This window comes from Oncorhynchus gorbuscha, linkage group LG13 (assembly GCF_021184085.1).
Source record: "Oncorhynchus gorbuscha isolate QuinsamMale2020 ecotype Even-year linkage group LG13, OgorEven_v1.0, whole genome shotgun sequence".
In the NCBI taxonomy this organism is placed as follows: domain Eukaryota; kingdom Metazoa; phylum Chordata; class Actinopteri; order Salmoniformes; family Salmonidae; genus Oncorhynchus; species Oncorhynchus gorbuscha.
Window position 1 is genome coordinate 74,021,931 of NC_060185.1, and position 23,911 is coordinate 74,045,841.

The window sequence follows — 23,911 nt, forward strand, 5'->3', positions numbered from 1 at the left end:
CTGCGTCTCGCAAAGACACGGTGGTTGGAACCAAAAATCTCACATTTGGATTCATCAGACCAAAGGACAGATTACCACGTGTCTAATGTCCATTGCACGTGTGTCTTGGCCCAAGCAAGTCTCTTCTTCTTATTGGTGTCCTTTAGTAGTGGTTTATTTGCAGCAATTCGACCATGAAGGCCGGATTCCCGCAGTCTCCTCTGAACAGTTGATGTTGAGATGTCTGTTAATTGAACACTGTGATGCATTTATCTGGGCTGCAATTTGTGAGGCTGGTAATTTTAATGAACTTATCCTCTGCAGCAGAGGTAACTCTGGGTCTTCCTTTCTTGTGGCAGTCCTCATGAGAGCCAGTTTCATCATAGCACTTGATGGTTTTTGCAACTGCACTTGAAGAAACTTTCAAAGTTCTTGAAATATTCCGTATTGACTGACCTTCATGTCTTAAAGTAATGATTGACTGTCGTTTCTCTTTGCTTATTTGAGCTGTTCTTGCCATAATACGAACTCTGTCTTTTACCAAATAGGGCTATATTCTGTATACCACCCATACCTTGTCCCAACACAACTGATTGGCTCAAATGCATTATGAAGGAAAGAAATTCCACCCATCTCTACAGATCGGTGTCCCACCCTCACAACGGTTGAACTAATGTGCGCTAATGTGATTAGCATGATGTTGTAAATAACAAGAAAATTTCCCAGGACAAAGACATATCTCATATTGGCAGAAAGGTTACATTCTTTTTAATCTAACTGCACTGTCCAATTTACAGTAGCTATTACAGTGAAATAATATCATGCTATTGTTTGAGGAGAGTGCACAGTTATGAACTTGAAAAGTTATTAGTAAACCAATTAGGCACATTTGGGCAGTCTTGATACAGAATTTTGAACAGAAATTCAATCTTTCTTTGAATCTGTCTACAACACTGCTACCATCTAGTGGCCAAAGTATACATTTCGCCTGGGCTGGAATAAAACATTAGGGCCTTTCTCTTGCATTTCGAAGATGATGGAACAAAAACAAGTTAAAAAAGGTTTTTTTTTTTCTTTGTATTATCTCTTACCATATCGAATGTGTTTTATAATCCCACATTCATTTCACATTTTCCATAAACTTCAAACTGTTTCCTTTCAAATGGTATCAAGAATATGCATACTCTTACGTCAGGTCCTGAGCTATAGGCAGTTAGATGTGGGTATGTCATTTTAGACGAAAATTGGTAAAAAAAGATGCGGATCCTTATTAACTTTAACTTTTAACAAGGCACACCTGTTAATTGAAATGCATTCCAGGTGACTACCTCATAAAGCTGGTTGAGAGATATATTCATGCTTTTTCTAGTTGCTTGTTCTGTTTATTGATTCAAGTGTTGTTTTGTATGTAAAATGTTCCTATTTGATTGTGAACATTTCTGAATAAAACAATTATAATTTCAAGCTAAGAATGAAGTATTTTGGTAGTCACGTTATTGAAAGACATACCTGTATTTCCTTCTAGGGCATATTTGTATTCAAAGTAAAGTTTTCGCTGGCAAAGACATTACTCTCTACTACAAGCTACAGTGCATCTTGCTACATCAAAGACTGGATGGGATCCCATGCATCTCATAGGACATCCAGGAATGTACAATGTGCACATTTAAACAAATATTTTTATAACTAACCCAAGATTGATCAGAGCATGTAATTTCCAATGGTCTACAAAATAAAGTCCACTCTGTTTGTTACATAATCTATTTTTGGAAACACTAAACTGTATGGAGATCAAATTTACTGATAGTTGGCCTTAATCATCTCGCTCCATCTTCTCCCTCATCCGGTTACGGCAGGGGTGTCAAAGTCAAATGGACGGAGGGCCAAATAAAAAATTTAGCTACAAGCCGAGGGCCGGACTGTTCGAATGTTCATTGAAAATTTTTTAAATGACGCATATAGTCTAGTGAACCTAATTGAACCTACTGAAAACCTAACAAATATATTCCAATATGATCAGATAAATAAAGCAATATTTTCTTATGGCTCTGTCAGTAATCTTTAATTTTCAACAGACACAAAAGACAAATTTCCTTTATATAAAAATCCCCATAACATGAACATTAAATGAAAGAAACCGGTATTCAAGGCACCATCAGTAGCCTATATTTTCTATTTTAGCAAAAGTGGGCTAAATTTACTTCAAAGAAAAAAACAATAATAGCAATTTTCTATCATCCACTCAACTGAAATATTTTTAAAATATAATTGGATTGAAATACAATAAAATAAAGTGCAAAAATCTATTAATCAAAAACAACACTTTGTTTAAGGAGAAGTAACATGCAGTGAAAACAAATATTAAACTTTAACTTTTAAACTTGAACTGAGTAAAAACTCTAAATATGTGATTGCACAGTAATGTTCACTTGTTTGAGGTTGAGGGTGATACTTGGTGGTGTCCCATCTTTTCCACAAGTTCATCAATGTTCGGGGTAAGGCTCTGAGCTGAGGAAATCCTCAGAATTGAGTGGAGGTGTTCAGCAGTAAGTCGACTTCTGTGTGATGTTTTGTTCAAGTTCATCAAAGAAAACAGTTGTTCACACAGGTATGTGCTGCCAAACATAGACAACGTTTGAGCAGCCTGGATGCGCAGCTGGGGCATTGTGTCGGGGAGGAAACGGGCGAACTCCGCAGCACCCACTGCCGCATATTTTGCCCTCAGTGCATCATTGCATTGGAGGTCAATCAACTCCATTTGGAGGTTTGGTGGTGAGCTTTCCACGTCAACAGCAAATGGGTTACCGAGCAGTTCCAACCTGCTTTTTTGTGCTTCAAAGTCAGCAAATCGGCGTCGAAAGTCAGCGGCAAGCATACCTATTTTATCAGCCAACTGTGCGCTCGGGAACGCACTGGTAGAGAGCTTCTCTTTCATGGTCTGGCAGCTGGGAAAGTGGCTCAAATTTTCTTTCCGCATCTGCGTCTCCCACAGAGTCAGTTTGGTTTTAAATGCCTTCACTGTACTGTACATATCAGAGATGACACGATCCCGACCCTGCAGCTGCAAGTTCATTGCATTCAGATGACTCGTAATGTCACACAGAAAAGCCATTTCACACAGAAACATTTCGTCTCGGAGTTGTGTTGTGTCTTTCCCTTTGCTGTCCAAGAACAGACAAATCTCCTCACGAAGCTCGAAACATCTTTGAAGCACCTTTCCCTGGCTTAGCCATCGCACCTCTGTGTGATAAGGCAAATCACCATGCTCCGTTTCTAACTCCGTCAGAAATGCCTTGAACTGGCGGTGATTCAAACCTTTGGCTCTGATAAAGTTAACTGTGCGCGTGATGATGCTCATTACATGCTCCATTTTCAAGGCTTTACCGCACAACGCTTCCTGGTGTATGATACAATGATAAGCTGTCAGTTCACCTGTCGCGTTTTCCTCTTGCATCTTTTCCCGTATCTTATCCACCAGTCCGCTCCTGTGTCCACACATCGCAGGTGCTCCGTCGGTTGTCAAACCCACGAGTTTTTCCCAAGGCAGCTCCATCTCATTTACACATCTTGACACCTCTTCATACAAATCATGCCCCGTAGTTGTGCCATGCATAGGACGTAAAGCCAAAAACTCCTCTGTCACGCTTAGGCTGGAGTCCACTCCGCGGATGAAAATTGACAACTGGGCAATGTCAGAAATGTCGGTGCTCTCATCCACAGCCAAGGAATATGCAATGAAATCTTTTCCCTTTTTCACAAGCTGCTCTTTTAGATTGATGGACAACTGGTCTACTCTCTCGGCAATGGTGTTTCTGCTCAGACTCACATTTAAAAAGAGTTGCCTTTTTTCTGGGCAAACTTCGTCACAAACTTTAATCATGCAGTTTTTGATGAAATCCCCCTCCGTAAATGGCCGGGCTGATTTAGCGATCTCTTCTGCCAAAATAAAACTGGCCTTGACAGCAGCCTGGCCTTGTGATTTGGCTTTTTTGAACAGAGCCTGTCGAGATTTGAGGCCTCGTTTTAATTCCTCTGCCTTTTGTAGCCTTTGTTCCATGTCCATATTCTTGTTTTTGTCCGCGTGTTTCGTTTCATAATGTCGTCTCAGATTATACTCTTTCAGTACCGCCACACTTTCTCCACACAGAAGACACACAGGTTTTCCAGCTACCTCCGTGAACAAATACTCCGACTCCCACCTTGTTTGAAACCCCCGGTTCTCAGTGTCCACCTTCCGTTTTGCCATTTTTGATGGGTATCTGAAAGTTAATTTTACTGTGATGCTGACAACTGCTGTGCCAATAAATATTGAAATGAAGCAGCCTACTGCTCGGTGCGTCACCGTTGCATTGTGGGAAATGTAGTATTGGTGCGTGTAAAAGATCTGTGGGCTGCCGGCTTGCTGCGGTCTGCGGGCCGGTTCTAATAATAAATCAAGATCATCCCAGGGGCCGTAAAAAACCTTCTCGCGGGCCGGATGTGGCCCGCGGGCCTTGACTCTGACATATGTGGGTTACGGGGCTTCCTCTCATCACCATATTTGGCAGTGAGTGGAAACACCAACTGGATGCTTCGTACTTATACATCCGGTGACATATCTGGTTCATTGTGCCATCTGTGATTTAAATCTTCTTCTATGGCATTATGGCGAAAATTGAGTAACTTTAATGCACGTTTTAATCATGTGACCATGTTAAAATTCAATGTCAAAAAGCTGGACATTGTAGCATTTATTGCAATGGCATAAACTGCACCGCACAAATTGAAATCATTATGAGTGCAGCAGAATGCTTTTTGGGAGTCAGTGAGTTTACAGTTAGACATTGAAAGAAATCCTGTCAAAGAATGTTCCTCCCTCACAGGCCCCTGAGCCTGCGTAAGAATGTGACTGAAGGAGTGGGGTGGGTTTTAATATGTCTATTTTTGTATTTTGTATGCTGGTTTTTATACAAATAATATTTTTTCTGTCGTTTACCAACCGTACAGTAGGTGGCGGCATGCACCTCTAACCCCTTGTTTTATGACCGCCTTCATACCATAGATGAAGAAGATGAAATCATATGGCGGGAATTCGGATGTTTTGGTTTTGTAAAAATTCAGTACGTACAGCTTCTTGTTGTATGTTTTTTTAATCAAATAGTTTGCAACAATAACTTTAGATCCCAAGGTAAAATGGTTGAGGGTCCAGGATGCACATTGAATGGAGAAAAGATCCGCTCGAAGGTCCAAAGAGGACAGAAGGTGAAAGAATTCAGGGGAAGCTTGACGACAAACACACAAGTAAGTTACTATTGTTAGCTAGCTAACGGTAGCTAGTTACAGTAACGTTACCAGTTATATCTTTGCTGTTGTAGCTAGCTAACTTTAGGTGATTGTAACGAACGTTATTATTTGCAGAGGAATGCCACCAATACGATCTCCTTCCAGATATTCATGGGCTGTCAATACACAGGAGTTGAGACCCTTGGAAAGGAACTCTTCATGTACTTTGGCCAAAGAGCTCTGAGGTAGCTAGCTGCTATTATGGGGGTGATGTAATTTTATTGTTCGAAATCAACTGATTTAATTTGGGTATTAAATGTCTAACATACCACCCATTTAAAATGCATTTCTGAACTGTTTACATTTGTCATTATCTCTCTTCTAATGGCAGAGTCCACTTTGGTATGGATGGCTCTATGCGAATCAACCCCACTGACATCAAAAGCAGAAAGGGATCACCCCCTGTGCTGGAGATCCACCTGACCAATGACACAGTCTCCTTCTTTGACTCTACTGTGGAAATCAGGTATGGGGGATAATTCACACTGGGCTGGAACAAAAGCCTGCACTTGCAGCAGGCATCAAGGTACTACCCTTCCACTCCTGGCATCAACCTATAGTTCCAATTCAGCCTTTGATTGTAATCATTCTAACATGAAATGGTGTTCTCTACACACACACACACACACACACACACACACACACACACACACACACACACACACACACACACACACACACACACACACACACACACACACACACACACACACACACACACACACACACACGGTTGCAGACGGGAGGGGAGGGGGGGCAAGTCACTATTATTTGAGTTACAAGCAGGTCTCAAGTCAAAAGATCAGTCTCAAATTGAGTCCCAAGTAGATCGGGTCAAATCCAAGTTGTGCATTCTAACAGCAAGTTGAGTCACACGTTTTCATGTCAAGAAAAAAAAAATCTATGCATCTGTCTATGTATTGAGGCTACCAGAAAGAGTGTTGATTTATTTACAGGTCTAGGTGATCTAATGATGAGAGCACCATTTCATGCAAAATATACAAGTAGATTGACCAAATATACATGGGCAATAGCCCAAAAGAAATAGCCTCTATATCAGGCTTAACCTCTCCTATCTGAATGTACACAGGTAGAGGGCAAGTTTAATATTCTTCATCAACACATTTTTGGGGGGCTGCATGTTTACTATGGCAATCTTGTCCTGACAATTTAACGTTTGCACTGTACCCGATCCTGTAACTGTACAGCAAATCAGCAATCTGTTCACTAGCTCGCCGATCTGTGTCGATTGACAGTTTGCTGGTCCAATCAAAGTGCAGTGTGTACGGTTTACTAGCCAATTTGTTGCAGTTTTTTTTTGAAGGGCAACTGTGTTGCAACTCTGGCTGCATGTAAACTCTGTGCCTCAAAACCTGGCCAGATTCATTTCAAATTATCAACCTTAAGTCAAAGTCGAGTCCCGAGTCTTGAGGGTCCAAGTCAAGTCTTAAGTCAGACTTGAGTCCACAACTCTGTTGCAGACTGACGGAGGACTGTGAACAGAGAATGAGAGCTATGGAGAGTCTGGATGTTTGCTCCTGTAAATTCAGCTTCTCCCACGCGGAGGAGACTGTGAGGAGGCAGAGCTGCAGGATGCTGTGTGATGTACTCCTAGACCAGGCCGTCCTACCAGGAGTGGGAAACATCATTAAGAACGAAGCCCTGTTTGACTCCGGTCTTCACCCTTCTGTTAAAGTGGGTAAAGCTGATACACCATCATTTTTGATACCTATACATAATGAGCAAGGTCCAGTCATGTTTTGGATTGCCTCTAGGCTATTTAGCATGCATTACAAACTACATGGAATCCATTCAGTAAGTGACGTTGGATGAGTTTATTCAGCACTGTGGTGACTGAGTAGTGTATTGCATTGCTATAATTTGCTAAATGGTTAAGATTAGCTAAAATGATAATTAGAATGGAACCAAGTCAATGGTGTGGACACAATTTTCCAAATCTTTCAGGTCAATCAACTCACGGATACCCAGCTCCACCATCTTGTGAAAATGACACGAGATTTCACCCTCCTATTTTACAAGGTAGACTACAATTAGCAATGTAATGAAAGCAATATCCTACGTGCTAAATGACCTCTTAATTGAATAAAGATGCTTTACAGTAGTGTAAAGACCGTGTATTCATCAGCCATGTCCCTTTTGTTTCACTTCTGTTTCCTTCAGTGCCGTAAGACAGGCTCCGCTCTCAACAAACACTACAAGGTCTACAAACGGCCTCAGTGTGGTCAGTGCAATGGGGCCGTCACCGTCTGTCGCCTCGGGGCCAACGGAAGGATGACGTACTTCTGCGACCGCTGCCAGACTGGGGACCCAAGTGAGGTTAACGTGAGGTAAAGTCACAGGATCTGAATTAAACTAGAAATGAGTTGGGATGAAAGCCTTAGACCCCGACACCTCCGACTTTTCCCCACATGTGCTGGCATACAATTTAACATTGGTTCTGATCATTGGCCACCCGCGGTGGGCTCAAATGTTGCTTGAATCATGCTGCATGAATCATGCTGCATGATAGCAGGTCAGCTGGAGAGAAATCCAATATTCACAGGGTTAAACAGGGAAAAATGTTTTTTTTTTTTTTTTTTTAAATGAAGCTTCCATATATATTTTTTTTAAGCCATTATGCATGTTGTAGGTGAATTTTTCATATATAGTATAATCTGAATGTAAAAAGTACTGGTGGACAATAATTCAATGTGTTTGCGACTCACATTTAACTTGTCTTCCTTTATACTTCCTCTTCTTTAGCAAACTCCCAACCAGGAACACATTAGTTGGCTGGGCTTACCAAGGCAGCATGGGGAGCAACGATCATGTGGCCAAGAGGGAGGAAGAGGAGTGGGCCTGTCAACTCTGCACTCTGATCAACCAGCCTATGAGCAAGGCCTGTGATGCCTGCCTGACCCCAAGGCCTGAGCGTGAGTAGTCAACTACTCTTATATGGACGAATGTGGTTGTGTCAAACCAATTCTAATCACATTTAGGTCTGGTTTTATGTGTGTGTGCAGGTTTCCTTGACCCAGAATGAGCCTCCTCCTGGACTAATAAAGCATTCTCAATGTTGAATCTCAATTTAGTTACCCTAGCCTTCAGGCCAAAACTAACAGAATAGAATGTGAATCTAATTGATGTTGTTGATGTTGTTGAATAAAATAAACAGTTTTCCCACTGTCCTCGTCCCCTCCACAGTCCCCAAAGACAATGCCAGCCTCGAGAGTTCACCCTTCACCAGAGATCTGATCAAGTACCCCTGCAATGCCTTCTCCAAACCACAAGAGGGCCTGAAAGTCAACCGCAGGGCCGCATTCGGGAACACCACCCTGATGTTCACCGACCTCAGCCCAAAGGCGAGCCGCGTCAACTCTCCCCTTCCTCTATCCTCCACCAACAGTCAGTTAAATTCCACAGCAAGAGGTTTAAGTAAACACAATGTCTGCCAGGGAAAAAGAAGTAGTCCAAATTATGCCTCTGGTGGCTGGCAGGACAAAAGCGTGGAGCTCTCCAAAGGGGAATCAACAATGGTCTCCTACAGTCAGCCGCACAAGAAAATGAGAATTGATCACAGTCCCTTTTCTGTCAGTAACAAACCTCAAAATGGAACCCACCATAATTTGAGGTGAGTGAATGGTGGTGCTTTCGTATTCATAAGTAAAATATTATAACAAGGTAGTTTGACTTTTGTGTGGGTAACTGGGATGGAAAAGCCTCCTGCTCTCTGTACTTTACAGAATAGTTTTAGTGACCATAATGTACGTGTTGCTCCGCTCAGTGAGCCCAGAATGTAGGTCAGTGTGCTGAATAAAATGTTCACAGAAAATGTTGTATGCCAACTAATGCATGTGGAATGGTTTAAATTCAAAGATGTTATCAAGTGTAGCGATAATTAAACATACTCAATTTAAATTAACAGCTTATCCTTTGACAGTGAATGTTATACCATTTATCTAACAAGAATACTTTTCTCCACCTGTCAGTCCCCCTCAAAACAATGCACCAACTGGGAGTACACAGACCCAGTCCCCTCCCAGCAACCCTTGCTGTGTATCCCATGGACGGCCCAGTGTGCTCCGATTGGTCACCAAGCAGGGGGACAACAAAGGACGACAGTTCTACACCTGCTCGCTCCCCAGGGAGACACAGTGCAAATTCTTTGAGGTAAGAATTATGGTGGAATTGGTCTACATGTCCATTAGCAAAAGTCAATATGTGTTTGTTCAAACATAAACAAGTACATCCTGATTTACAGACATGGAAGACTATTATACTGACCAGGAAAAACTGGTGCCTCAGAATGACTGTATTCTCTCTTATGTCCTTAGTGGGCTGATACACACTTTCCATTCTGTAACCATGCAAAACGCTGCCTGATGAGGACTGTACTCAAACTAGGACCAAACAACGGCCGCAACTTTTACGTATGCAGTTTTACAAAGGGCAAGCAGTGTGATTTCTTCCAGTGGGCAGAAAATGGTCCTGGAATCTCCATCCTTCCTGGTTGCTGATGAGAGGAAAGGGGCAAGATACAAAGAAAACAACTGTTTTGAACATCACTGCTTTTTGTACTGCTATTGATCCATTTTAGTGTAAAATGTTTTAATTAATCAATGTATCACCTAAGTTCTTAAGCTTCACCCTTGTTATAATATTAAAATCCATCACTGTCATTAAATAAATAATTGATCGCTTTCAATATAAACCATGGCTATCATTTGAAATGTTATGAACTGCACAGCTTTTTGTATTATGAGTTTATTCATAAAATGTAAACTATTTCTGTAAACATTCAAACAGTTTAGATTAAAATTCATGGCTCATAAGACAACAAGTATTGATTGTCATAATTGATAGTGGCACAAGGGTACACATTACCTCAAATTAACATTGAATGGTTTTAAAAACAGTCAACTGATTGTAAAAGTGGAGATTTGATCTTTGAGTTGTACACCACAAAAGGAAATTTGGAGAAGCCAGGAACTTTGTTGCATGCAGCACCTTAGAAGACAGAACAATGGTTCAGCATTACATTTATCATAGTTTTTATTATGACCATTGTAACCATAACTGGGTTAATCTAGAGAACTCACCATAGTGGCCTGTTGTGTTGGCACAGATGACAGCCCCAAAGAACCCTGGGTAATGTATCTTGATCCTGGAGATGGATGTCTTACAAGCTGTGGATGGATCTGTTCCTGTCTTCATTAGCTCAACGGCCAGGTAACTGCATTTGTAAACACATTTCATTAGTATCTGGTTTTGGCATCTAGCCCGTTTAGCGATGGTAAGCCGTTTGCTAATCCTTAAAATATTAAATGTCAGCTGTGACTAAAGTACACCCAAATGTAGACAAAGCAGAAATGTGAGTCTTATCTGGGGTGTAATTCAGTGATGTAAAACGTTCTGAGCGTTGCGGATAGAAATATAATGAATAGAGCTGACATGACATGAGCTGACACTTCTATGACGATCATATTTTGTCTACGCCATATGTTTCTATCTGAACGTTCTTTAACGTTACATCCTTCCGAACATCTCTGTGCTAGAAGCCTGGATGGATACCTAGGTAGGAAGCGCATCATGACATCTCCATCTCCCGTTGCTGCCGCACCACCTGCGGTGCTGTCGGCATAGGACCCTGCTCCAGCGATGGGAGAGTCTCCTACACGCCTACAGGACAAATCAAGGAGATGTATAGGTATACTCATCGTCAATATTCATTATATACAGTACCAGTTAAGTTTGGACACACCTACTCATTCAAGGGTTTTCTACATTGTGGACTGCCAAGAGTGTGCAAAGCTGTCACCAAGACAAAGGGTGGCTACTTTGAAGAATCTCAAATATAAAATACTTAGATTTGACACTTTTTGGTTACTACATGATTCCATATGTGTTATTTCATAGTTTTGATGTCTTCACTATTATTCTACAATGTAGAAAATAGTAAAAATAAAGAAAATCCTTGAATGGGTTGTCCAAACTTTTCTTTTTTTCTCTTAAAATAATTCTTTAAAAAATCCACCGAGCTGAGAGGCTGCTTTTTTGTTGTTGTGTGTGTGTCCAAACTTTTGCCTAGTACTGTACCAGTGCCTTTGGAAAGTATTCAGACCCCTTGACTTTTTCCACATTTGTTATGTTACAGCCTTATTCTAAAATTGATTAAAAATATATGATCCTCAGCAATTTACACACAATACCCCATAATGACAAAGCAAAAACAGGTTAGACATTTTTGCAAATGTATTAAAAATAAATATCAAATACCTTATTTACATAAGTATTCAGACCCTTTGCTATGAGTCTTGAAGTTGAGCTCCGGTGCATCCTGTTTCCATTGATCATCCTTAAGATGTTTCTACAACTTAATTGGAGTCCACCTGTGGTAAATTCAAACGATTGGACATGATTTGGAAAGGCACACACCTGTCGATATAAAGTCCAACAGTTGACAGTGCATGTCAGAGCAAAAACCAAACCATGTGGTCGAAGGAATTGTCCATAGCGTTCCGAGACAGGATTGTGTCGAGGCACAGGTCTCGGAAACATTTCTGCAGCATTGAAGGTCCCTAAGAACAGTGGCCTCCATGATTCTTACATGGAAGAACCAAGAATTTTCCTAGAGCTGGCCACCTGGTCAAACTGAGCAATCGGGGGAGAATGGTCTTGGTCAGGGAGGTGACCTAGAATGGGGTGGTCACTCTGACAGAGCTCTAGAGTTCTTCTGTGGAGAAGGACAACCATCTCTGCAGCACTCCACCAATCAGGCCTTTATGGTAGTGGCCAGACGGAGGCCACTTTTCAGTAAAAGGCACTTGACAGCCCGCTTGGAGTTTGCCTAAAGGCACCTAAAGACTCTCAGACCATGAGAAACAAGATTCTCTGGTCTGATGAAACCAATAATGAACTATTTGGTCTAAATTCCAAGTGTCACGTCTGGAGGAAACCTGGCACCATCCCAACGGTGAAGCATGGTGGTGGCAGCAGCAACATTCTGTGGGTATGTTTTTCAGTCTGGGAGACTAGTTAGGATTGACACAAAGATGTACAGAGCAAAGTACAGAGCGATCCTTGATGCAGAGCGCTCAGGACCTCAGACTGGGTTGAAGGTTCACCTTCCAACAGGACAACGACCCTAAGCACACAGCCAAGACAACGCAGGAGTGGCTTCGGGACAAGTATCTGAATGTCCTTGAGTGGCCCGGACATGAACCCGATTTGAACATCTCTGGAGAGACCTGAAAATAGCTGTGCATCAACACTCTCCATCCAACCTGACAGAGCTTGAGAGTATCTGCAGAGAAGAATGGGAGAAACTCCCCAAATACAGGTGTGAAAAGCTTGTAGAATCATACCCAAGAAGACTCGAGACTGTAATCGCTGCCAAAAGTGCTCCAACAAAGTATAGCTTAAAGGGTCTGAATACTTATGTAAATGTTATATTTAAGTTGTTTCATTTTTAATAAATTAGCAAACATTTCTAAAAACCTGTTTTTGCTTTGTAACTATGGGGTATTGTGAGTAGATGAAGGAAAAAAACTATTTAATCAATTTTACAATAAGGCTGTAAACGTTACAAAAGTCAAGGGGTCTGAATACTTTCTGAAGGCACTTTAATTTTAAACAAGACATGCATACCCCGGGACCTTGTGGTTCGCTCCATTGGTTGATGTTCCTGCTGCAACTTGGCCATCTTTACCAATCACAATCATCCCTAATGTCAGGAAAAGGTACACAATATTAAATGTACAATTCTGATCTGAAGATCAAAGTTGACTATCGACCTCTACAAAACAATTCATTAATTTAATGAACTATACCAATAGTGTCATGTGCATGTATATCAATCTGTCGTTTTCTCTTTTGCCTCAGTGTGGCTCCAGGTTTGTATGGTCCACAGTATTGTGAAGGATCTGGGGAAACGTTCTGTTGATATTAAAGGGGAAAGATTAGTCAACATCAATTTGGGTTAAGACTGTTCTAATCACAGCAGCCATAGACAAATAACACATTAGGTTGTTTGTGATTATATCCACAGTTCTGTAAAGGAATAGTTTTTATTACATTTTGTTTTGTCATTTAGCAGATGTTCTTATCCAGAGCGACTTGCAGTAAAGCAAAGAGAAGGCTTCCAATTTAATGAAGATATTTTCTACTTCAACCAGCACACTACCTAAGCACCTTAATCTTTTGGCTATGGTTACCCAGCTCAATAGTAATTTAAGCAGCCGGGAGCCCAATATGCATAAGCATTGTATTGTCTACAGGGCTTTGGTTGTGCCAATGGTAACAGCATGTTGGGATAAACAATAGTCTCTTTCATACGTCCCCTAATGCATTATTCATAACATGGATGTCCATTTAATTCATTACTTTTTCAAACATGGTGATATCCTTACATTTTTTCAGTACAGTATAAATCAATATGATTATGGAAGCCTGCATGCATCTTCCATACAAGATAATGACAGACCAAAGCTATATTAGAAAACACACACCTTGTGATAATTGGGTTGGCAGTTGTCCTTCAACCACTGTGTGAAAATGCTGATAGATTTGTTGGTTGTAAGGTCTTCTGCAGTGAAGCCCATGTTCTCAGCAAAGACTGATGCTGTGTTGAACATGGTAGTGGGGTTAAAAATAACAATATAGGGTCAAAAGCAGCAAACCGCAATACAATGTACTACTAACTGTATATGATGGAATGGTTAGCTGTAGGAGGCTACTGTATGTTAAAAGATATGTGATGAGTTACATGCAAAAGGAGTCATGTTTTTGCTGTGTCTGTCCCCTTAGCCAATAAAAGCCTATTTTGAATCCTGCAATACCTGACTCGCCCACCAGTAGTGTGTGGTCGGTGCGTTCCATCACGGCTCTGGCCACCCCAATTGCATTCTTGATTCTGCGTAGGTCTCCTACAGCGCCCACCTCCATTGTATTACTGCATCCACACAAAACCAGGAAACCTTTAATGAAGAATATTAATAATATTTCCAAAAAATGCCATGTCCCACTATAACTTAATTAAACATTGTATTGACTGAAATGGGATCAATTGGTTTTAGACACCCCTAAGCCCTACTCTACTGACTAGTTAGTGGGTATGACTTGCCCGTTCATGATCATGGCATCCAGGGTGGTCTCTCCTCTCTCATCTGGGCTCCCTCCAAACCCCACACTGCCATCACACTGGTCAGCCTCGCAGCGGGCACAGCCCTTCTCCACGGCATCCAGCACAGAGCCCCCAGCTTGCAGAGCACTCCACGCTTTAAGCGAGAGAGTCACAGACAGACAGATGAGTGTTTGACTTAGTAAGAATATTGCAGTCTTGCTACATTCTAGGAATAAGTCTAGACATGAAAATATGCTTTGTAAAAAATAAATGGATGTGCCTCCTGATTCACCAATTCAACATGAATGGGTCCCAAGAGCATCATTTGTACATAAAATAATATGTTGGTTCCCACGCAACACACAAAATATGTAGCAGAGGTAGAACCTAGAAACACACAATATTTAACTTTTTCACAGTATTTAGACATGATTTTGGTCACATATTATCAGTGCCAGACGGTACAGTCCCAATCCTGCCAGATAACATGACCATCTCAAGGGATTGCCCATAAAAAAGGAATAGGCCTAGGCTGCCAAAGAACCATTTGGTCAATGATCCCCCCCCAGTTGCCAAGGATTAGTATGCCAACTGGTGATATTTTGACAGCTTGGATTGTCCACATCAACTCAGAAAATAAAATCGAAATATTTTAGAGGGCCACATTCATCTCTTGGGCTGGCAGGACAGATCTAGCTAGCTATGTCTTTCTTACAATGTATCATTTGATAAAGTTGTATCAAAATTGATAACTTATTTGCAACAATAAGAACTAAATGATAGAATGAAGTTACCTGCCGCTGTAGCATGCTCGAATTGCCATGTGTTTATAACAAGAGGCAATGTTGCGTGGCCAAATGGCAACAAAAACATCAATATAATACACAGATGCATTTTGACAAAAGTTTTGCAAAATAAATAACGTTAGCTTTCAGTTTCAACTGCAATTTTTTTCCAGAACATGTTAATTTCAAGTGATTTTTTTTTAACGTTCCACAGTATTTCGAAAATATACGAGGCGTTTTGAAATTAGTTGGTTAAAAATAAACCTAGCTTTCATGAAGAATTTAATTAAGAATGAACGTTCATTTTTCGACTTCCTTGTTTTGGCACATGACTAGTGGGCAGGCTTTTCATTAAAGGGCCAGTGTATCTTTTCAGTGCAATGCATATGTTGAAATACAGCTTCATGCTCTGCATTGCTTTTCTGCAATTGCATGGGACTTGATAAAGTGAACAATAAAAAAATACCACGTTTGCTGCGCTCATTATGCCAACACTTATCTAAATTCAGATCACACATGTTAACTCATTCACAACTGTAGCCTAGCAATAAATCTGTGAAATAGAAATGGATTGGCTCCATCCATTTAAAATAGGTTCACGATTAATGTTAGTTGCGGGAGATATTGGATTCAACGTTTTGCTAGAACTGAAAACAGTGGATTTAATTTGATCTTCTCATCTCAAACAAAAGAAGACAAAAGCACAGGCTACACAGGGAAAGTAACAAAACAATCAAGTCTATCCTTGAGAAGTGAACCTTAGTAGTGTGTCATCCTTTACATTATTCATTTGGAAAATGCAATTTTCACTGATATTTTATTCATTGGTTAGTCCTTAAACATGGCATGACATACCATGATTGTTACAAGGTGTCTGTTGGGGAACAATGAAGAGAGAAATATAGAGTATAACTTTTTCTGTGTTATTGATCAAAATGAAAGAGCAGAGGCTAAAAGGATTGCCCTTATAGGATATAACTTCGTCAATCACACATGCCCTTTGTGATGCAATTTTCACGATGTCCTCCACAGCTTTTCAATAAACAATGTCACTATAGTTGTGTAGAATAAGCATCACAGCTCAATCCTATGAATAAATGTTGCATGTCAGCATAAAAGACAGTGAGAAAGGACACCACGTGCACATACTGTATGCGTCTATAGTCTCATAAGAAGACATTAAATATTATGCATGCTTATAGCATGTGAAATCATTTGGGCTGTCGGTCAATTCAAATGGGTGATTTATTTATTTTCCCTATTCGTTGATTACTAATACCAATGAATCCGATACAAGGAGTTAATGATCCTGACCTTTGTTGTGTGCTGTAGCCCGAGTAAGCAATGATTAGCCCTTTTGTCAGTCAACTGTTGACTTCTTATGTGACATACATTTTACTTGTGGGGTTTGAAGGGAGCTTATGATCTAATCGTTATTGAATGGTCATGTTAAAGGCATTGGTTAAACATTTATGATTCAACCGATTCATCTTTTTTGATCAGTTGTTGACTGAACCATTAGTTGATTGGCCTGAACGATCCATTAATAGCATATAGCTGTATGCACACTATAGCAGTTTATGGTTGAGACACTGAACTTGTCAAATTGAATTGCAAGGCCTACTAATGATGTGTTTTATTGCTCTGCCTTTACAGTGTTGGCTAATACAAAAGAAGTTGCGCAAATCACCAACTCATGAATTTGATATGGACCCTAAAAGCCACAAGTTATCGAGGTGGTGGTAGTGGTGTACCACTGTTTTTCATGTAACTTCTTTTTTTTACAACTTCACATGTAAATACCTTTGCAGCATGCACTTTTGTAAAGGACCATGGGATCACAATTGAGGTGAGATAACAGGTGATAATAGCGCAAAAGAAAAATCATGATAGGGTTCAGCTCATGTAATGAAAAACTTGAGAGCGAGAATATTAACTGCACTTTTTTTCTTGAAAGGAACTTTGCAAATAGTTAATGTTTCTATTTAAAACATGTTAAATACTCCCAATTTGTCTCATGACCATAGGGACTAAGTAGAGTTCCATGATTAGCCACTCTTCAGATGATTAAATATAGCTCGGAATAAACTTTTTTTTTTTAAGAAAAAACTCTAAGCAACACCAAAGTCAGTTGGTTCCATTTGGAGTAAAATCATTGAATGTGAAACAGATGGTAGAGAGATTTGTCAAGAGACCTGGCTTTGCAACACATGCGCAGTGAAGAGATTCATGGGTAGCGATTTTAAAGGTCCGATAAAAGACCAGCAGTGTTTCAAAGCAAGCAAATGGAGTAAGACGCCAGCTAGGTAAACAGCGATAGCAGCTGCCCGACCAGAAGAAGAAAAAAACGTTCTTTTAAATGGCTGGCATTGGAATAAGCGTGGAGCACAACAGATCTGCCTTCAATGGAATTCAAATGCAAATAAACAAAGCATTGATTATTGAAGTATTCCCACAAGAAATGATATTGCTATTTGGTGAAGGTGACGTGACGATAATAAGGATGGTAGGCACTTTTCCACATTTTTATCTGTTAAACAATGCCAATAAAGTCCTAATTGCGGGGGTAATTACAAAAATGATTTATTCAGAGTTCAGTGGCCAACTTGGCAGTCTCTTTGTTGTATTTCTTTGCCGATTTGGATGAAGTACAGATAATAATTTCTTGTATTTCTCTAACTTACGAATGAAAAGTATTTTCTTCACACGTTTCAATGAAAACTAACATTTTATCTTTATTTCAGATATAGAATTGGAGAAAGATGTTAGATGATTTTAAATCAATCCACTTAGATCTGTATAAACATTAAGTATATCTGTTTGTATCTTTGTCAACGATGTGTATTTGACACATTACCTAGCTTGAACGTTAATATTTACATTAAGTCAAATGTCCATTGCTGTATTACCAAAAGTTGGCCAATTTCTAACTATCATTAAAAAAGTGAAGCACTTGTGAAGAGCAAAGCAATAGCTTAGTTATTCAGTTTTCTATCAATCTAGTTCAGTAATGCAATAGCATCAGTGAAAAAAATGCACTAAAAACCTGATAGGTAAAATTAAATATGTATATTTAAAAAATGTATTCTAAAATGGCTCAACTGGAGCACCAAGATAATGCTAGCTGCACTCATACTTTGTCCGGCACTTTTTTTTAAAGAAATCCATGAGAAACATTTTCTATTATGAGTTGAATATCAAATTGTATTTTATTTGTAATATCAAAGAGTCATTATAAAATTTGATTTGGCACTGTTTTTGAAACAAACATTCACTCAAATATTAGCAAACAAAATACACCAAAAGACAAAACATTTAGCTTGAAATGTTCCTTTAGGAAACTACAATAACATCAGTGGATTAGGTGCATTTCTGCTCAGTCAAGCACCCTTTTCAAGAAGCTTAGGAACCTTATGTATGGATATTTCCTTGTGCTTTTCATTGCGATTTGAATGTGTTAAATCCTTCCAAAAGCCTTGCATTCGAGGCTACTCAAGCAGATCTCAATGTTTGCTTTTGGTTGAAGCATTTAGGAACTGAGACGGACTCAAAGGTTTGTTTCTGGACACAGGCTAGGACAGGCAACGCTTTGTCACATTTCTAACAAAATGTTTAACAGGGGAGGGACGGGTCCATTAATATTTATTATGCAAGGCAAATCAACATTTCTCTTAGTCTTATGTTTTTTTAAATCAGCCAAAATCTTTAAAAATATGTAAACGATATATACCTTTAAAAGTAATTTCACATCATGCAATAAGGAATGGAATGTAAAGAAGCAGATTACTCAAAAGGGGCATGAGCAAAACTGTTCAAAGCACTTAATTATCATTCTATTGTGGGCTTATGTATGTACCCCAAACTTATAACGCTCACAATATCCATAGAGATTCAACATTTGCAAGGACCTCTTTTTCAGCTCTGTCAGCAGTTGTGTACAATCTAGTAATACATTCAGAGACTGGCTTAGAGGCAAGATATATATAACTTAAGGCTGTTAATGCTGTGTGTAATGTATTTTGTTGTGTACTCTCCAGTTACATTGACTGACTCTTGGAATGGCCTAGTAGTGTGTTGTTTCTCAGAGGTTGCTGCTGTCACAACTGGTGAATGTGAACTGCTTAACATTGCAATTGATACAAGGCAGATGCCAAGGTGGACTAGAATGGCTACTTGGAATCTGCCAGTGGAAGGACCAACATTTTGTGAAGTGAAAGGTAAATTCAGACTATGCTGTCTTTTTCTTCTTCTGACTAGAACGTTAAGGTACTCAGAGCCAATATCAATCATGCATCAGTAGCTGATTGATCAATAATTATTACAGATTCAGAATGTATGCTATGAGAACAAGATGTGAAGTATGTTATTTTGGCTCAGACTAGAGTGTACAGTACATCCAACACAATGTAATGACCTATAGATCCAGTGGATGGGGCTGAAGTGGAACCTCTATCATATTACCCTACATGATGAACAATCATTGTAAAATCCTTTGAATCAACAGCATTGATTGATCCACAGGAATTGCTGTTCTTGTTACTCACGTGCAATCAAAAGGATCAAGTAATTTATATTTTGTTTATTTTTGGAAATAGTGCTTGTGAATGAACATGAATGGAAAACATAATTCAAAACTTTTGATTATATTTTGTACTTTAAACCAGGTTACTTCTTCTAAAGCTTTTCTCCCGAAATCTTCAGTGTACCAGATCAACATTTGGAAAAAGGTGCATCCCAAGACAAATTCAAAGCAGTTTGAATGCTATTTCAAGAAGTGGAAGAAGAAGAATGCCATTGGTAAGTATCACAAAACCTCAGGTATTCCTCTTGAGATTTAAATTCCTCTTCACACACAAGAGAGCAGGAAGAGCCTCTATCCTAGCTTTGGCAACCGTATGAAGTATCTTCCTTTGCCTGTTCTTTTCTCTACTGCCTGTGCAGCTGTGATAAGACACTAGTTGCATCAGCGGAGAGAGGTCGCGGCGACTACCCGGGGTGTGGTGTTATGCTTTCGATGGAGTCACTGATGAACTGTTTACTCTAAATGGTAATGAGGTGCTAGGGGGAGCACCAATCTTTACAGAAAGCTGTTAGGTGACTAGTGTCAACACAAAAGCCCCTGCCATGCCTGTGTCATGATCCCACTTTAATGAAACAATGAGATAGTAACCCCATGAGAGCAAATAGGTTTGTTTGTGATACTATTGGCATTAAGTGTTTTGAGTGCTACATTTCCCGTAGCTAGCACTAAGGTAGCAAGCAAGCATTGTGGATCTAAACACGTTTCAGGTAACTGTCCCTATCCAAACACGTTTCAGGTAACTGTGCCTATCCTATCGTCAACAGTCCACTGATCTGAAAGAGGGTGAACGTGGTGGAAGGCCACTATTTTACATGTTGGAATTGCAGCCATACATTGTAACCATGCAAATGCACATAGCTGAGTGAGGTATGTGCGCTATGATCAGCTCAATCTAACAGTGATAGTCATTTTATATTCAGAAGATATTTCCCAGGAAAAATAAAGCAGTATCAATTGAAGTCTCCTTTTCTCTCCACTGCATTCTTATTTCTTTACCTGCTTTGAATTCCGTTGCAGCTCTTTAGACTTTGACAACACCAGACAAAATCCAATTGATCTTTATCTTTCATTTGTACACAAGGAAGAGGTGTTCAAAAACATAAAAGGTGCAGTACCAAAATACGCAAAGGTACAACCAGGTGATATTACCGATGTAAATATTGACTCACACTATACCATTTAAACACCTATCCTAGATGTTATATACACAGACTCGGTCTATAAATTATGAACACCTTTCCTAGAGGTTATTTCCACATGATATAAAATGGCTTAGCAATGCCAGTCTGTATTAAATGTGTTTGTGTTGTAAGGTACACTTCAGGGAATCAATTCAGTCAATCAAATACCAAATTAATTAGAGATTGTTTTCTGATTACTGACCACATTACATTTTTCTTTGAGGTAAACATGCAGAATGATATTTGCAGTTAATTAAAATAAATTGTACGAACTAGATTAATTGCGTTTGAATTAGATGGTCAATCTGTACACCAAATTTCTCATTTCAATTTTTTAGTGGGCAATAGCTCCCAATCAGTATTGGGCACCTCCTTTCACTCCTGGGTGGAGATGGAAACTTAACAACCGACAGCATACATTCATTTGTGTTGTAAAGATTTAAGAGCACCAAAACCAATTCAATTAAAGAGACATTTATTCCGGGGCAATAGAAAAGGTCCCAGAACCGCTGAGAGTATTGTAGAAAAAAGTCTTATTGACTTGGATTCAAATGAAGCTGTTGTGAGGAAATGGATTTGTTTGTCGAAAAGCGCTGCATGTGTCACTCCAAACAATGAGAGTAAAATAACCACTTTAATTCCTGTGTTCTGTCGTCATCAAAGTGATCAGCGTTTTGACTGGCACCTGTTGAGGAATCAATGTAATTGAATGCATTTTTGTTCCCCACCGTCTGGTTCTCTGTTAAAAACACTGTGAGGACTGATTTAGAAAGCAGCAGCTATGCTCATGTTTTCCTGGTGTTTCCCTGGTGTAAATGTAGATGTATTACAGTATTGAACGAAACACAATTGTTGTATACATCATTTCCTGTACATCGGAATACTGTGATATCCTGGGACAGCTGATATTGATCTCAATAAAGGTATTTAAACACAGATGCTATATCTTTCGCAGTAAAATGGATGTTTTCTAGTACCTAAAACTATGTATCAACTAAGTACAATACTTTCCAGCATTATCTCCCAAAATGATCCAAAAACCAAGATCTTCAAGATTACAGGTTTGTTTTACATTTACCCCTGATCACACAGAGTACACAATATAGAGTATTACAGTAGGCCTTATGTATTAACAAAATGGAGTAAACATTAGATTTACTAGAGTTACAACAGGATGTTGTCGCACACATCCCAGGGATGCCATGACATTTGGTTCAAATAGTGGAGTTAATTTCCCCCCAAGAGACTTCTAACATCTTTAATTGGTCTAAGAGAGCACTGCACAGTGTAATCAATCCTATCACCCCTGGGGGACTATAGTCTTCAATATGAGGATATACTTTGAAAAGATGTGTGGCCTTGAAAATACCTTTTGTAAATTGCCCATTTAATTCCAAATACTTAGAACCTACAGAAGCAGTAATGACTCAAAGCAACCTGGGTACCTATTTTATTATTAAGATCTCATTTACTCCTCATTCAGATTAATCTTACAAGAGTCTTTAAAACATAAAAATACAATTGATAAAACAATCACATTTTCACAAGTAAAATTACGTTCCAAACAGCAGACTTATTGACATGTAAAGTAAATAGAAAGTCAGTAGGAAAGAATCGAATTGATAATTACTCTGGCAGTCTGAAAAGGGTACAAAGTACATAAACCCTAATCTACAAATTGAACACAATTTGGTTCCATTTGTCTATAACACCACTAACTGCTTAAAGTCAATGAAAGACTTTATAAAACCACCTCTGTGACTGCCTACTTTTGGTAGTCAAAATCCTAATGTAAAAACAAAATGTTACAAAATGATATATATTTTTTGTTTTGGTTTGATGGATGCACACAACAGTCCTCATTAGTGGATCTCTTTGAGAAAGGGTGATGAAGCCTTTGTTTAATGCCATGAGACCATTGGGATAGGTTTTAATTTGTCTAGCACAGAGATTCTTCGCTCTGCCAAGAGCAGCAGGGGGGTCTTTTGAAAGCAGGGCAGCATTTCAGCACGGCAAAGCTTTGGAAGTATCTCCCTAAAGTGGGTCTGGAATCAAAAGCCAGGGCTAATAGGCTACTCCTCGCGCGTTACAGCCTTAGACAGGCAATGTGAACTAGACTGGTTCCAGAACATTCATTTATTCATTGGCTGCTTCTTGTTAGGTACATGTCCAGACATGATAGCAACACATGGAAGTATGGACAGAGAAATATGTTTGCTTTGTCCAACCATCATTACATTTACATTTGAGTACTTTAGCTGACGCTTTTATCCAGAGAGCGACTTACAAGAGCAGTTAGGGTTAAGTGCCTTGCTCAAGAGTACACTGACAGATCTTTCACCTAGTTGGCTCGAACCAGCGACCTTTAGATTACTGGGCCAACGCTCTTAACCGCTAGGCTACCTGCCACCGTGCAAGGATCACTCTTACACCGTCCTCTTGATTGTCATCATTTTCATTGCTTTCGTCTTGGTGGAAACGGTCGCCAATTAACAACTGGGTGCTGTGAGATATTCCTTGCAACTGCTCGTTGAGCAACAAAGATGTTCTCTTCCTGTTCATATGCTCAAGGTGGCAAAGGTCCAGACAATATTAAACCAACACTCACGCAAAACATAAATAGCAGATCTACAGCGACACAGCATCATAATGATGCCCAAGTCTAAGGATGTGTTTTTAAAAGCTTATCTCTGTAAAGAATGAGATGGTATTGAAGTAGTTTTATGTAAAGTGTGTACCGACGAAACCGGGGGAAATGGCACCAATGTCGACATTTCCACTAATGGCGAATGTATCTTAGAAGCACGTCTCCAGAGATGCAAGACTCATTTACAAGTTGTGCATATAAACAAATGGTTAACTGAAAGATCAGTGACTGTGTCTTGGTAATTGTTAGTGTGAGGGATAAGTGAAGTTATAATGAACATCGTCAGTACCTTAT

General features: G+C 39.6%; 2 protein-coding genes across 3 annotated transcripts; one reads left to right on the forward strand and one right to left on the reverse strand.

Annotated features, from left to right (window-relative positions):
* Nucleotides 1-5,021: 5,021 nt before the first annotated feature.
* On the forward strand, nucleotides 5,022-10,130 carry neil3 (nei-like DNA glycosylase 3). Of its 2 annotated transcripts, none has more exons than XM_046295704.1 (10): nucleotides 5,022-5,259; nucleotides 5,377-5,486; nucleotides 5,633-5,767; nucleotides 6,783-6,996; nucleotides 7,267-7,341; nucleotides 7,483-7,649; nucleotides 8,065-8,234; nucleotides 8,506-8,932; nucleotides 9,291-9,471; nucleotides 9,636-10,130. In XM_046295704.1, the coding sequence occupies exons 1-10, from the start codon at nucleotides 5,152-5,154 to the stop codon at nucleotides 9,816-9,818; spliced, it is 1,770 nt and encodes a 589-aa protein (XP_046151660.1). In that variant the 5' UTR covers nucleotides 5,022-5,151; the 3' UTR covers nucleotides 9,819-10,130. The 2 variants fall into 2 exon arrangements, with proteins under 2 accessions (XP_046151660.1, XP_046151661.1); XM_046295705.1 differs by having other exon boundaries at nucleotides 5,407-5,486.
* aga (aspartylglucosaminidase) lies at nucleotides 10,034-15,528 on the reverse strand. The gene is made up of 9 exons (XM_046295706.1): nucleotides 15,217-15,528; nucleotides 14,423-14,576; nucleotides 14,139-14,251; nucleotides 13,809-13,921; nucleotides 13,131-13,236; nucleotides 12,949-13,024; nucleotides 10,873-10,980; nucleotides 10,401-10,534; nucleotides 10,034-10,308 (listed from the first exon to the last, which is right to left on the reverse strand). The coding sequence occupies exons 1-9, from the start codon at nucleotides 15,314-15,316 to the stop codon at nucleotides 10,208-10,210; spliced, it is 1,005 nt and encodes a 334-aa protein (XP_046151662.1). The 5' UTR covers nucleotides 15,317-15,528; the 3' UTR covers nucleotides 10,034-10,207.
* Between the last annotated feature and the right edge of the window lie 8,383 nt (nucleotides 15,529-23,911).

Excerpts from the sequence above, each read along its gene's own strand:
- aga (XM_046295706.1), bottom strand. The coding sequence starts at position 15,316 with ATGCATCTGTGTATTATATTGATGTTTTTGTTGCCATTTGGCCACGCA. Across the intron at positions 13,237-13,808 it reads GCCAACCCAATTATCACAAG|AACGTTTCCCCAGATCCTTC; the intron begins GTGTGTGTTTTC and ends TAATATCAACAG. Across the intron at positions 13,025-13,130 it reads ACATGCACATGACACTATTG|GGATGATTGTGATTGGTAAA; the intron begins GTATAGTTCATT and ends TCCTGACATTAG.
- neil3 (XM_046295704.1), top strand. The coding sequence starts at position 5,152 with ATGGTTGAGGGTCCAGGATGCACATTGAATGGAGAAAAGATCCGCTCG. Across the intron at positions 6,997-7,266 it reads GTCTTCACCCTTCTGTTAAA|GTCAATCAACTCACGGATAC; the intron begins GTGGGTAAAGCT and ends CAAATCTTTCAG. Across the intron at positions 8,235-8,505 it reads CCTGACCCCAAGGCCTGAGC|TCCCCAAAGACAATGCCAGC; the intron begins GTGAGTAGTCAA and ends TCCCCTCCACAG.